General features: G+C 43.4%; 1 protein-coding gene across 1 annotated transcript in view; it reads left to right on the top strand.

Moving 5' to 3' along the window:
* The window catches only part of LOC147418635 (UDP-glycosyltransferase 76C2-like), a 37,409-nt gene extending 24,109 nt beyond the window's left edge, over positions 1-13,300 (top strand). Inside the window, exons 2-3 of the mRNA XM_086507341.1 lie at positions 11,591-12,181; positions 12,350-13,300. Coding sequence (XP_086363467.1) covers positions 11,591-12,181; positions 12,350-13,263 — 1,505 coding nt within the window. The 3' untranslated portion in view covers positions 13,264-13,300. The remainder of the gene's footprint in view (positions 1-11,590; positions 12,182-12,349) is intronic.
* Positions 13,301-14,716: the final 1,416 nt, after the last annotated feature.

Genomic DNA, 14,716 nt, shown 5'->3' with positions numbered 1-14,716 from the left:
AGTTGATAGGTTTAGGAAGCAAGCACACTTTATCCCTATCAAGAAGACTAATAAGGCACACCAAATGGCAACTCCCTATATTTTCAAACACCATGGATTACCAACATCCATTGTGTCAGATAGAGATCCTAGAATGACCAGTAATTTTTGGAAAGGTCTCTTTGAAAATCTAGGTACAAGATTGAATTTCTCTTCGGCCTATCACCCATAAACAGATGGCCAAAGTGAGATAGCCAATCTTACAAATCTTGATATACTGAAGACCTATGTTACAGAAGTGGATCAACGCTGACAATGGGAAAAGTACATACCTCTTGTAGAGTATGCGTATAATAATACTATCCATACTTCTACAAGAAAAGCACCTTTTGAAATCATAGAGAGAAGACCTAAAAGTCCCTTGCTACTTAAAGTACATGGGAAGATCTTCGCTGCAGATGAGTATAGCCATGACTTGCAAGCATCCTTTCAAAAGATTAAGGAGGATGTATCCATCTCTCAACTAAGGTAAAAAGTTGTTGTTGACAAGCACAGAAGGGTCTTAGCATTCAAAGAAAATGATTGGGTCTTACTTAAGTTTCCTAAGGCTCGATTGAGGCAAACGACGGGCAAAAATCCTACGGGCCATCAAAAGTATTATGCTAAACTAGCAAAAAGATACTATGGTCCTTTTCAAATTTTGAAGCCAATCAATGAGGTGGCTTATTAACTCAAGTTACCTAACCATTGGCTCATACACAATGCTTTTCATGTGAGCCTACTTAAGCCCTACAAAGGAGAGCCTCCAAATGAACCGATTATTGAAGACCCTCCCGAAATCAAAGACCAAGAATAGGTGCTACAACCCGAAGCTATCCTTCGGCATGAAGACAAGGTATTACGACATGGTAAGATTATCGGACGATATCTTATTAAGTTCAAACATTATCCTTTTGAATATGTTGGATGGATGCAAGGAATCTAGCTTAAGGATAGTATGAACCTTGTCAACGCTTACAATGCTACATTAGAGTAAGCAAATGACTATGGCTTTATCTCTTTTACCTCATAGTCGAGGACAATGGTGCAGCCAAAGTTGGTCCGAGCTAAGAGATGGTCTATGCTAGACAAAGGCAGCATGTGAGTGCAGAAGGCTAGGGCAGGTACGAAGGCCCTAGGCAGCCCAAGGATAGCAGAGGTGTATGCTCGAAGTGGTTTTTTTAGGCCAAAGGTGTGCTGCAAAGAGCGAAGCAGGTTGGTGGCCTACTATGCCCGAGATGTGGGTTTTATGTGCTAGAATGTGGTCTTTAGTTTTCTCTAGAAGCCGATCTAGACGGCTCGTCAATCGGAGCCTCGGTGCTCAAGATATTGCAGTTTAAAGATAAAGTGTGTAGCAGATCCCTGACGGGCAGGGTAGCTGGGGACAGGTGGCCCATGAAGGAGTACGAGCGGAAGTGCGACGCGCGAGCGAGAGAGAGAGAGAGAGAGAGAGAGAGAGAGAGAGAGAGAGAGAGAGAGAGAGAGAGAGAGAGAGAGAGAGAGAGAGAGAGAGAGAGTGCGAGAAGAAGAGAATGACGATATGGTGAACTCGCTCTACTGTAATGTGTAGAGCATAGTGAGTTCTTATTAGGTTTTTACAAAAGAATATGTGTACATACCTGGTGGCCCGCCCACTTACCTGGGTGACCACATTCGGCTTTATACCCCAACAACCTCCCACTTAAAGTCCAATGTGGTACTTTAAGTGTGAGAGAAGCTACTATACAAGCTAATATACAAGAGATGTAGAGAAGTGATGTACTACCCTACACCTAACTGCTTGCGAAAATGCGCAAAGCTCTCTAAGGGAAGTCCTTTTGTAAGTAGATCAGCAGGATTTTCTATGGTGTGAACTTTGACAAGCTGAAGTTGCTTATCCTCAAGCATTTCTTTGATGAAATGATACTTCACATCCACATGCTTTGTCTTTGAGTGATAAACTGGATTGCGAGCCAATTGTATAGCACTTTGACTATCACAATATAACACAGGCATCTCTTCTTTGATTCCCAAATCTGTTACTAGTCGATTAAGCCAAATTGATTCTTTGCATGCCTATGATGCTGCAATATATTCAGCCTCTGTAGTAGACTGAGTAACACAATCTTGTAATCTAGAACGCCATGATACTGCTCCACCAGCCAATGTAAAGACATACCCTGACGTAGACCTTCGGTTGTCTAAGTCACCTGCATAATCTGAGTCGGTAAAACCCTTTACACTTAGCTCTTGACTCCCATAGCATATACGCATACTCTTTGTAGCTTTCAGGTATCTCAATATTCCTTTCATTGCCTCCCAATGTTTCTTGCCTGGGTTTGACATGTATCGACTTACTACTCCCATTGCAAATACAATGTCTGGGCGAGTAGCAATCATTGCATACATCAAACTACCCACTACAGACGCATATGGAATCTTATCCATTTCAGCCTGTTCTTCCTCAGACACAGGACAATCTTGTTTGCTAAGTTTCACATATGGTGGCAATGGAACACTCAATGCCTTTCCCTTCTCCATATTGAAATGTTGCAAAACCTTGTCAATATACTCTGTTTGAGATAACCAAATCAACTTCTTTGATCTGTCTCTCTCAATGCGCATACCAAGTATATGACTTGCCTCACCCATGTCTTTCATGTCAAACGATTTTGCCATCTTTGACTTCAAAGCTGAAATTTCTTCCAAGTGCTTGCCAGCAATCAACATGTCATCCACATACAAAATAAGGATCAGCCAACTGCCATCCGTATCCTTCTTTGTATATAGACAGTCATCAAACTCATTACGTTTGTAGCCTTGAGAAAGCATAAACTTGTGGAACTTATGGTACCATGCCCTCGGTGATTGTTTTAAGCCATAAAGACTCTTTAACAACTGGCATACCAAATCTTCCTTGCCTTTCTCAACAAACCCTTCTGGCTGCTGCATGTAAATTACCACATCTAAATCACCATGCAAGAACGCTGTCTTGACATCCATTTGGTGCAACACCAAATCTAATATGGCAACCAATACAAGAAAGCATCTCAATGTAGTCATCTTGACCACTGGAGAGAAGACTTCATCAGAGTCAATGCCTTGTTCTTGCTTAAAGCCCTTGGCAACAAGCCTTGCTTTGTACTTTGGTTGACTATCATTAGTGGTGATCTTATACCTGTAAACCCATTTACAAGGTAGAGCCTTTTTGCCCTGTGGTAATTTAACTAGCTTCCATGTCTGGTTTTTACGCAGAGTTTTCATCTCTGACTGCATGGCCAATTGCCAATTCCCAGAGTCCTTCATTTGCACTGCTTCCTTGTAACATGAAGGCTCATTGCAATCAGTCAACATGACATAGTTCATAGATGGAACAAACCTATCAGGAGATCACGTGATACGTCCAGATCTACGCAAAATAGGTGGCTCAGGCTCAGCCACAACCTGTGGTTCCACTCTATCATGTCCTTGCTCCTCTTGAGCCCTGACATTTTTTCTTGCACGTGCAGGTCCATCTTCTTGGAAGACAACTCTTCTAATCTCCTCAATCCTCTCTGGTTTAGAATGATATTTGGCTTCATTAAAGTGAACATCATTGCTGCTGATAACCTTTCTAGATTCGGGATCCCAAAGTCTGTACCCCATCTCACCAGAATTACCATAGCCTAGAAAGATGCACTTTCTACTCTTTTGGCTCAAGTTTGTTCCTAAATTCCTTTGGAACATGAGTATATGCCTCATAGCCAAAGACTCTGAGATGCTTGTATGAGGGCATTTTGCCTGACCATACCATCTCTTCCACTGAATCCTTCTGCAAAACCTTGCTAGGAGATCTATTTATAAGATGAATAGCTATTGATACAGCTTCAGCCCAAAACCCATTTGGCAGCTGTGCATTAGACAACATACTTCTGACCTTCTCTTGTATGGTCCTATTCATCCTCTCAGCAACACCATTTTGAGGAGGATTGTAAGGAGCAGTAAGTTCACGTTTTATACCTTTTGACTCACAAAAGTCCTGAAAGGCCTTTGAAACATACTCTCCACCATTGTCAGTACGTAAGCATTTAAGCTTCTTGCCACTCTGATTCTCCACAAGTGTCACAAACGTTTTGAAAACACTAAACGATTCATCCTTATTCTTGAGAAAGTAAACCCATACTTTCCTCGAGTAATCATCTATAAATGTCATAAAGTAAGAAGCTCCCCCTACAGATAGGTTAGGCATAGGTCCACACAAATCACTATGAACAAGTGCAAACTGTGTATCTTCTTGAAGAATACAATGGACTCAGCTCTTCTTACAACATCTGATGGAAATGCACTGAGTGACTGGATTATAGACTCAGGAGCATCACTTCATGTGTCTCCAAACAAGGAGTGGTTTACCTCTTATGTGACCACTAAAGATAATTTTCGGCTAGGAAATGGGCAGACATGTGAGATCTTAGGTGTTGGAGATGTTCAATTGAAGTTTCAGAATGGCTCTTCTTTCACGCTGAAGAATGTGAGACATGTTCCCGCAATTACAAAGAGCTTGATCAGCACATGTTTACTTGATGATGCTAGCTACGTCACCACTTTTGGACAGAACATGTGGAAGATATCCAAGGGTTCTATGACAGTAGCACATGGAGTACAGTCTGGAGGACTTTACATGATTTATGTATCAAATGTATCTAAAACCGAGCAGCCGAATGTTTCTTTGTGGCATAGCCGGTTAGGACATATGTCCAAGAAGGGAATGGAAATCTTGTCTCGTTCTGGTTATTTGCCTGGCTTGTCATTTAATGATTTTGAATTCTGTGAACATTGTCTGTATGGTAAGCAAACATAGCAGCCACATAAGCATAGAAGCAGGAAGTAGATATCTCCTGACACTAGACTGTCATCCTCTCCAACAATGTTTGTCACATTTATTTCTTGAATCTTCACTGAGGACTTGTTCTTCTCACCATGGTCTTCAGCTTTCTCTTTGCCTTTTTCTGCTTTCCATTCTCTGCAGTCTCTTTTCATGTGACCCTTCTTGCCACTATGGTAGCATTCTATGTCACTCTTGCCTTTAGCACTGCGGGACTTGCTACGAGACTGATCCCTCTTTCCACCTTTGTACTTTTCTTTGGTCCTTCCCCTGACAACTAAGGCTGTTCCTTTGCCTTTGTCCATTGTCTTTCTGTTGGTTTCTTCAGTAAGAAGATTGCCTTCTACACCTGCTATGGTCAAACCATCTGGAGGTGTAGAATTACTCAAAGCTGTGCGAAAAGTGTCCCAACTTTTCAGCAATGTGATTAACAGGTTCATCGAACTTGACACCTTGAGCTGACAACTGACTGTAGATGGTGTTGAATTCATTCAGATGATTGGACATAGGTGTCCCTTCTTTCATCTTCAAGTCAACAAGCTTCTTAAGCCAGTATACCTGTGAAGCTGCACTCTGCTTCTCATAATGATCACTCAGCTTTGTCCATGCTTCATAAGCCGACATCTCGTCTGCTACATTGAAGTAAACGCTTTCTGCCAAAGTGAGCATAATGGTAGAAAGTGCCAATTCATCCATTTCGCTCCATTCATCTTTGTCCATATCTTGTGGTTTTATCCCCTTGAGCTTTATAGGTTTTATCTCCTTCTTTTGTACCAACACGTGCCAAATCTGCTTCTTCCACAATGGGGAATTGGTTCCATCCAGCTTCTTGATATTGTAAAGAGCAGTGTCCTGTGATCCAGCCATAGCTACACTTCACAGTAGTTTACTTTCCTAGGAAAAATTCGGCAGAGTTTCCCCTGTAAACTGAGCTCTAAACCAATATCAACCTGTCAAATGAACCAAGAAAGCTTCAAATTTTGAAGAAATTTCGGCAGAGTCTCCTTTGTAAAATGGCTCTGGTGTACTCAAAAACAGCTCAAAAAAAAAACCACTGTCTCTCTAACACTGTAAGCTGTGGGTAAACCTGTCCTGCACCTGTACTGTCTCTCACTATCCTATCATTGTCCTGTAAGCATAGACTGCGACAATGCCTCAACGGAAATAAAGAAAAGATGCAATCCCAACTGTCTAACTCACAGTCAATACATCCTAGCTGCCTATCTAAGGGTGCTCGAGGGATCGCTCCAAGACCTGTATCACCGAAAGGATCTCAAAATTCAAGAATCCCCCAGCTCAATAAAACCTCACTCGACCCTCAACAAAGCCTGCAGTAAATCTAATAGTACATAGACTTCCCACAAAGTCATACATCCACAAATTTCCCACTGTATGCTGTAACCGCTGCGGCGGTTGTTTGCTGCGAGACTCACAGCCTGCAAACCCTCAACAGACATACATCATCTCTGACAATACATCCCATGTGGAAGACGTACCTGCAATGTTAGGATGAAATCTGGAATATCAAGCAGCAAACACAAGCTACCTGATGAACTAGTGGATGTCGCCTACAGTCTGTGTGTAGGTGCGTCCATGTCGTATGTGACACGCCTCCAAGAACTGTGAGCCGTCCTTCGTTGTGTAGACAACCATAAATGAGCACTTTGGAAGTGCAGATATCCTCAGCACCTGCAGTCGTAGGCCGAAACCCCAAATTTGAAAAGTCGGATCTGCACCCGCCGAGACCACGTAGTCGAAAATGGCTGCGCAGAACTTTGTCGAAGCCGAATGGTGGCCGAGATGACCTCATAATGAAATTTTGAGAACACCAGGCCCTACGAGTTCTCCCACAAGATTTGGGGCCGTGTCTTCGCCTGTCGAATCTCACTCCAATCTGAGCAGGTGACTCTGGCTACCTGCAAATGCTGTCCCGAGCCTCGATCTGAGCTCTGATACCAGTTGAAGGAGTACGAGCGGAAGTGCGACGCGAGAGAGTGAGAGTGCGAGAAGAAGAGCACGACAATATGGTGAACTCGCTCTACTGTAATGTGTAGAGCATAGTGAGTTCTTATTAGGTTTTTACAAAATGAAAAGTGTACATACCTGGCGGCCCGTCCACTTACCTGGGCGACCACATTGGGCTTTATACCCCAATAGCCTAGGCTGATGTTAGTGCATACGTGTGTAGAGCTCGAGTTGTGGAGCATGCATGTCTTCTCGGATCGCAAATCAGAGCTCTGGATGGCAAGTTATGGCCGTTAGAAGATTTCCTGAGGGCCGGGTCTGAGCCCACTTGGCTGCAATGGAGGATGTGCCATTTGGCATCGTTTCGGCCTTGCCAAGGTTCTTGGTGATATTATGTACCATGTGGATCTAGCACAAGTCGACCGCTCGTTAATCAGATTCCTGATTAGCAAGGTACTACTGCAAGGAGTCAGCATCGATTGTGGACAGTGCGACATCAGATACCTTTTGTGGCCTTGGTTTAAGAGCTCATGGGAGTTGAAATGCGACAAGGCTAAAGGGAGTCGGAGTCGCCAAAGTGGGGCTCTGGGAAGGAGTTTCGAAGCAAGTTGGCTCCTAAGTCAAAGAAATGTATATTTCTTGGCTATGGCAATCCTGGCGACATGGGATTTCGGTTATGGGATCCTGAATCTAAAAAGATAGTTCGCAGTAATGACGTATACTTCAATGAATAAAAGATGCATAAGAAGCCTGTGCATACAATGGAGGTCAGGAGAGTTATCTTCCAAGAAGATGGAATTGTCCACAATAGGGCTGAAGTGCCTAATGTCAGACAACAAGTACAGAATCCTCCTGCAGTACCAGATGTTGCTAAGGGACAACCGGCTCAAGCAGTTATTAGAAGGTCTACAAGAGTTTCAAGGCCTCCTGATAGATTTACTCCCTCATTGGACTACATTATGTTGACAGATTGCGGAGAGCCTTCCTGCTATAAGGAAGCCATGTCAATGGATGACAAGGCAAAGTGGGAGAAAGCTATGCAATCAGAAATGGACTTGTTGCATAAGAATCAAACTTGGAAGTTGGTTCGGTTGCTTAAAGGCATTACCATGCAAATGGGTGTACAAGCAAAAAATTACACCTCATGATAATAAACCCAAGTACAAGGCACGACTTGTTGCTAAAAGGATTTAAGCAGCAGTAGGGTATTGACTTTGATGAGATCTTTTCTCTGGTTGTCAAGATGACTACTCTGTGGTGTGTACTTGCGTTGGTTGCTAAAGATGACATGGAACTTGACTAGATGGATGCAAAGACGGCGTTCTTGCATGGTGATCTTCAAGAAGAAGTTTATACGCAGTAGCCAGAAGGTTTTGTTGAGAAGGGCAATGAATACTTGGTGTGTCAATTAGAAAAGACTCTTTATGATCTAAAACAATCATCAAAGGAGTGGTATCATGAATTCTACTCGTTCATGCTCTCTCAAGGCTACAAACGTAGCAATATGGACCATTGCCTCTACACTAAGAGAGTAACGATGGTAGTTTTCTGATTTTGGTCCTTTATCTGGATGATATGTTAATTGGCAAGAAATGCAGGGATGAGATTTCAGCCTTGAAGTCAGAGTTACATGCAAAATTTGAAATGAAAGACATGGGTGAAGCAAGCCATATCCTTTGGCATGCGCATTAAGCGAGATAGATGCAAGAAATTGGTCTATTTGTCTCAATATGAGTACATTGATAAAGTGCTCAAGCATTTCAATATGGAGAAGGAGAAGGCATTGAGTACTCCATTGCCTCCATATGTGAAACTTTCAAAAAATGATTGCCCTAAGTCTGAAGAGGAAAAGGCTGAAATGGCACAAGTGCCTTAATCATCTACAGTTGGGAGTTTGATGTATCTATGATTGCTACACATCCTGATATTGCTTTTACAGTGGGATTTGTTAGTAGATATATGTCAAATCCAGGAAAGAAACATTGGGAGGCAGTGAAAGGAGTTATGCGATATTTGAATGGAACAAAAGACATGTGCATTTGCTTTGGAAGAAAGGAAGCATGTGTAACTGGTTACACAGATGCAGATTATGCAGGAGACTTGGACAAGAGAAGGTCCACTTCAGGCTATGTTTTTGAATTCACTGGAGGTGCAGTTTCATGGCGATCTTGTTTGCAAGATTGTGTTACCTTTCTACTACAAAGGATGAATATGTTGCAGCTTCAGAAGCTTGCAAGGAAGCTATATGGCTTGGTCGGCTGGGAGACTTGGGAATCAATGTTGAGATGCCTGTGTTACATTGTGATAGCCAAAGTGTTGTACAATTGGCAAAGAATCCAGTGTTTCATGCAAAGACAAAGCATGTGGATGTGAAGTATCACTTCATCGTGAGGTGCTTGAGGACAAGCAATTGCAGCTTGCCAAGATTCACACCATTGAAAACCCTGATGATCTTTTAACAAAGGGCTTACCTTCAGAGCGGTTTGCACATTGTTTGGCACTCATGGGCATCGGGTAGATGATCATGGTCATTGTCTATCTATATTGTATATATATATACATTGTCACCCCAGCTTAAAGGCGCATTGTCCTTTAAGTGGGAGGTTGTTGGGGTGGTAAAGCCCAATGTGCCACGCTTAAGTGTTGGGCGATTGGAGACTATCGGGAACTAACACTAACCATTCATTCTACATAAAAGAATAAGGACTCATAACCCTAACACTATTGTGTTTGGAGTCCATCCAAACCTGTGTCTCCTCTCTTCTCCATTGCTGCACACACACACGCTCTCGCACGTGCTCTTCAGATCCCACCTTGAGCACCCGTGCCACTTAGTCCTGAGGTCGGGCCACACCTCTCTCTCTCCCTCTCTAGGACTGCCACCAGGTTGGAGAGTGTTTCACTCTCTTTCACACAGGTTCTTGACGCGCAGCAGCTGGGCAGCCAGTGCACGGGAGGCAGGTCGGACAAGGAGCAAGTCAAAGGAGGCAAGCACAGGGTGAGCGAGGAGACACGTGGGGGGGTGAGGAGATATCCGGGGGAATTGGATTTAGGGAGAGCTCATGGCTGAATATATGGGGAAAAGAGGACGTAATGTTGTCAAAAGCTGAGCACTCAAGTAGTGTGTGGTACTCACTCTCTCGCCACTTGACGAGGGCATAAGGTGCAAAGTCGATGAGACTCCTCGCCAGTGCCCCAACGTCCTGTCTCGCAGCGTAGAGAATGGAAGCTAAGACGAATGGAGGCAATGGGCTCAAGGATGTAAGAATGGGTTCGGTTACCTCGTTCAGAGAAGAAGAGAGATTCGTAGTTTGGGACAATGTGTCTGGTGTAATGGCTGAAGTGAGAACCTCCGGATTTCTCCCAAGCCGTGATACATTGGTGTTGTAAGAAGGCCTCATTAACTTGGGAGTTGATCGCCGCATCCTTGACCAAGTGACATGCATCCCATCTTCCAAACCATTTCTTGATGTCAAGCATCCACCCCGAACTTAGTATTTTGCTCTTGCATGTCTTTTGGACCTTTTGACTTGCTTCATATACGATTCTAGGAAGTCGATACAAAGGGCTACATTGTGTCTTAAGCATGTACTCCACAACCCTTTGCATGCCCAAAACCTCAATGGGAAGCGATCCGGACTCAAGAAGTAGGAGCATGTAAGGTGTTTCTGTCTTGACTTGGAGAAAGTTGGTGAGAAAACTCTTTTGAACATTCTCAAACTCTTTCCAAGTAGAATTCCCGATGCTACCAGTGACCACCCCACACCTCCACTCCATAAAGAAGCACCGGTGTCACCAATGTGTCAAAGAGGTACTTTGTGTGTGTGTGTGTGTGTGTGTGTGTGTGTGTGTGTGTGTGAGAGAGAGAGAGAGAGAGAGAGAGAGAGAGGGACATGCCAGCTATGATCGTGAATGGGGAGAGATGTTTTTGGAATGTGGGCGGCGCTATCGAAAAGTGCAATTGATGTGTGAAATATGTCGCAAAGCAGCAAACAGATGAGTGCCGAGATGAGATGCGATGCATATTTTTGCACAATGTGAGGGCAAAGAGGGATATTTCCTTTTCGCCTTGCATGGTAGGAGCTCTCGTGTGCAGCTAGGACAACGATGTTGAAGAGATCTGCACAACAAGGGCTGCAAAGAGGGATATGGCAAGAGATGCACAATGGTAGGGAATTATGCGAGGCAAAAAGGTTGTTCAGAAGCAGCAGGCGATGAACATGAGACAATCGGTTTGAAACGCGAATACCCAGTTGGAAGGATAAACGGTATCTGTGGATAGCTGACAAGGGCGGAATCAACGGCCAACAAAGCACAACAGGATAGGGGGAGTATCTGAGGCGGCATTCACCTGTGGTGGTCCTTGGCCCGCGCAATGAGGGAAAGGAAGCAACATGGCAATGCTAGAGCACTGATGATGGAGCAGGCAGCCGCCATTGCCATGATTGGTGCGGGTGCGCTTGTGGGAGCAGGAGCAGAGTCTCTCTCTCTCTCTCTCTCTCTCTCTCTCTCTCTCTCTCTCTCTCTGTGGTTTCTCTATAGCCGGAGATGCACTAATTTGGGGCTTCAAGCCTTTTCCGATTGAATTTCCAAGATTCGGGGGTATCTTGAAGGGAAACTAATTGAGTTTTGGGGTTCTAGACCCAGGTATGTTTCAACGAGGTAGCTATACGTTGCCTTCGTTGAAACCAACCTTAGAGGACCCGGACGGCAAAAACTCAGGCGGAGCTACGTATGCTAAGGAGGATCCTCATTTATTTAGTGAAGAAGAATGGGGGAAGAGAGGCAGGCAAGCTATGAAGGATACGAAATGCAGGCAGCATCATGCGTTAGCAGTGCCATTGCCGGGGCAGGGCCACATCAACCCGCTCATGCGCTTGTGCAAGCGTTTGGCCGCCGACCACGCCTTCACCATCACCTTCCTCGACATTCACCTTCACCATGAAGAAGCGGCAGCAGCAGAGTCCTCCCCTGCTGCCCATCAAGAGCCATCTCCTGCTCCCGCTGCTGCCCCCCATGACGTGGAGTCCTCCCCTGCTGATCAATCTCCAAAGCTTGACATTCGCAGAGCTCGCCTTTCCCTGTTCCTACCTCCGTGCTCTTCCCCTGCCGCCATATTGCTGCAAGGCTTCTTTGAGGGCGTCCAGACCCTGGCTCCTCAGATCGAGCAGCTCTTGTTGCGTCTTCAACAGCAACACCCGCCCATCACTTGCCTCATCTCCGACCTCTTCGTAACTGCAGCCACTCAGCAGCTTGCCGACAAGCTTCAACTGCCGCGAATCGCTCTCATTCCCTTTAGCCACAGCATCATTCTCCATTTCCACCATCTCCTTGAAGGAGGGTTCTCTTTGGAAGAAGGTCTCTCTCTCTCTCTCTCTCTCTCGTCTTTCCATTCAAAGGTCTCTCTCTCTCTCTCTCTCTCTCGTCTTACCATTCAAACGTTGTCAAGGTTTTTGGTTGCACGTATTAAAAGAAACAATTTTTGGCTAACCACGTAAACATTCACATAATGATATTATGGTGCAGTCACGAAGGTGTCAATGCAAAGAGAGCTTTTGAGAGAAAATGTGTTCAAAGAGGGACTCCAAGGCCTACCTACTCTCAAAGTTGATGATCTCATGGACAACTTTGGTGAAGATTTCTTTATGTACACGTTTACATGTCAAGCATTGCAGGAAACAAAAAACAAAGCCCATGCATTTGTAGTTAATAGCTTCGAAGAGATAGAAGGAAATGCCCTCAAGGTGAACATGAAAGCACCATTGTATGCCGTTGGACCACTAGTAGAGCCACTTGAGAAAGAAGCTAGCACAAGCTTACTAGAGGAGGATGATGCATGTTTACTATGGTTGGATCAACAACCTTGCTCATCTGTTCTTTTCATCTCCTTTGGTAGCCTTGCCTCCATTTCCTTAGCTCAATTTGAGGAACTTATAGCTGGTCTTCTTTCTAGTCAACAACGTTTCCTTTGGGTTTTTCGTCCAAATCTTATAAATGATGCTGTATTCACCACTTTTCCAGAGCAATTGCTATCAAAAAGTTGTGGTAGAGGCTATGTTGTATCGTGGGCTCCCCAAGTGAAAGTCCTTTCACACTGCTCCATACATGGTTTCCTTACCCATTGTGGATGGAACTCTACTCTGGAAGCTATAAGCAGGGGCATACCTATGATTTGTTTTCCATATTTTGTTGATCAATTCATGGATGCCAAGCTCATTGTGGAAGAGTGGAAAGTTGGACTTCGTCTAAGAAAGAGCAAAGAGAGTGGATTGGTTGATAGAGAAGAGGTAGAGAGGGCCATACGAGCACTAATGGGGGAAAAAGAAGGACATATTCTTCATAAAAATGCCCTAGTATTGAAACAAGTGTGTGATCAAAATTACTTATCAGGAGGGTATGCATTCAAAAATGTTCAAGCCCTTGTTCAATCATTGAATTAAACTTTGAGGCTATGCATCCGGAAATGTTTGAGCCCTACTTCAATCATTGAATCAAAGTGTGGAGCAAGGTGTCTTATTTTGGATGGTAAATTGGTTATTCATTATTAAATAGTGTTGTTCGAAGTCAAAGTTCTTTCTTTTTAAATAGTCATTATCTACTCTCTATCAACAAAGAGCTTGACACATAATATTTACTAGACTAAGAATTTGAAAAAAAATTGGCCACCATCACTAATTTTTTTTGGTTGCCATTGTTTTTCAAACTTGATTGCTTGCTGACAGGTTTTAAGGACAAATGTATCAAACAAAAGTGCCTATTTTTGTGATAATCTACAATACATGTAGAAAATGTTTTATTAACTACAATGTTTTATTGGATCATTGAGAACTTTCTTACCCCAAAGAGATGTTTTTGGTTCTAAAAGATTCCTCATTGCCAAGCAAGGGGAAAGGTAATGAAAGAGGTGGAGATGCACACTCAAGTTCCACCCAACCAACTCCCTATGTAACTAGGCCTCGCCTTGTATGTATATGATCACTTTCCATGTGTGAACTTCCTTTGTTAGGTGGCCTCTATGTTGCTAGGATAGATCCTTACCCTTAGGCTTGTAGCCTCTAAGGATTTTGTTTGTAGTAGCCATCGTATGTTGACCGCTAGAATTGATATTTAAACATTACTCCTTGCGTAAAGAAGAGTTTTTTCCTCAAAAGCAAGTGTGAAATCTCACTTAGATAGAGAATACTAATGTTTCCATCCTCTTTCAAGATTTTGGACTCCTTCTAAACAAGAGAAAGCATCATATTGTAAGGGCTCTTGGACGAAGTATATGGTACAAATATGATATATGTTGGAGCTATATATGGCTCACTCTACTCAACTTGGTCTCACCTATATATTTGTATCTTGTCCTCAATATGAATCAGTCTTTGGGAGCGTATATGGTGTGTCTCTTGTCTCGTCTCTCTCTCTTTCTCTCTACATCTCAACATGGTATCAGAGCAGTAACGATCATGCGTCGATTCAATTCATGGTGACAAAACAGTATGTGTATGCGATTTGCATGTAAGATTCAAAAATTGCTACAAATTTTATTTTTGAGCATTGATTCTTGTTAATTGTGGTTGTTTTGTGTTAAAAAGAATATGATTAGTGTTTTGTGTGACGTTTATTGCTAATCAATCTAATCGTTGATTACGTTTTCTTGTTGATGACACCCTGAACTTCATCTCAATTTTTCTTGCTGTTCTGCTCAAAATTTGGAGAAACGGGAAAAGCGCAATGGAGCGTAGCGCAACGGCACTTTTCATCCAAAACTTGTTCGTCTCCTCGAGCTCTTCGATTTGAGTTCTAGGTTTGCGTCAATCGGAGTTCGCAGCAGAAAGTTATGCTGTTTTTACTGCAATTGAGCTTGACGCAGCTTTCTTCGTCCTACTTCTTCGTGAAGCGTCCGCG

This window comes from Adiantum capillus-veneris, chromosome 30 (genome assembly GCF_014529385.1).
Source record: "Adiantum capillus-veneris isolate H3 chromosome 30, ASM1452938v2, whole genome shotgun sequence".
Taxonomy (NCBI): Eukaryota; Viridiplantae; Streptophyta; class Polypodiopsida; order Polypodiales; family Pteridaceae; genus Adiantum; species Adiantum capillus-veneris.
This window is presented reverse-complemented; position numbering and strand designations above follow the sequence as displayed.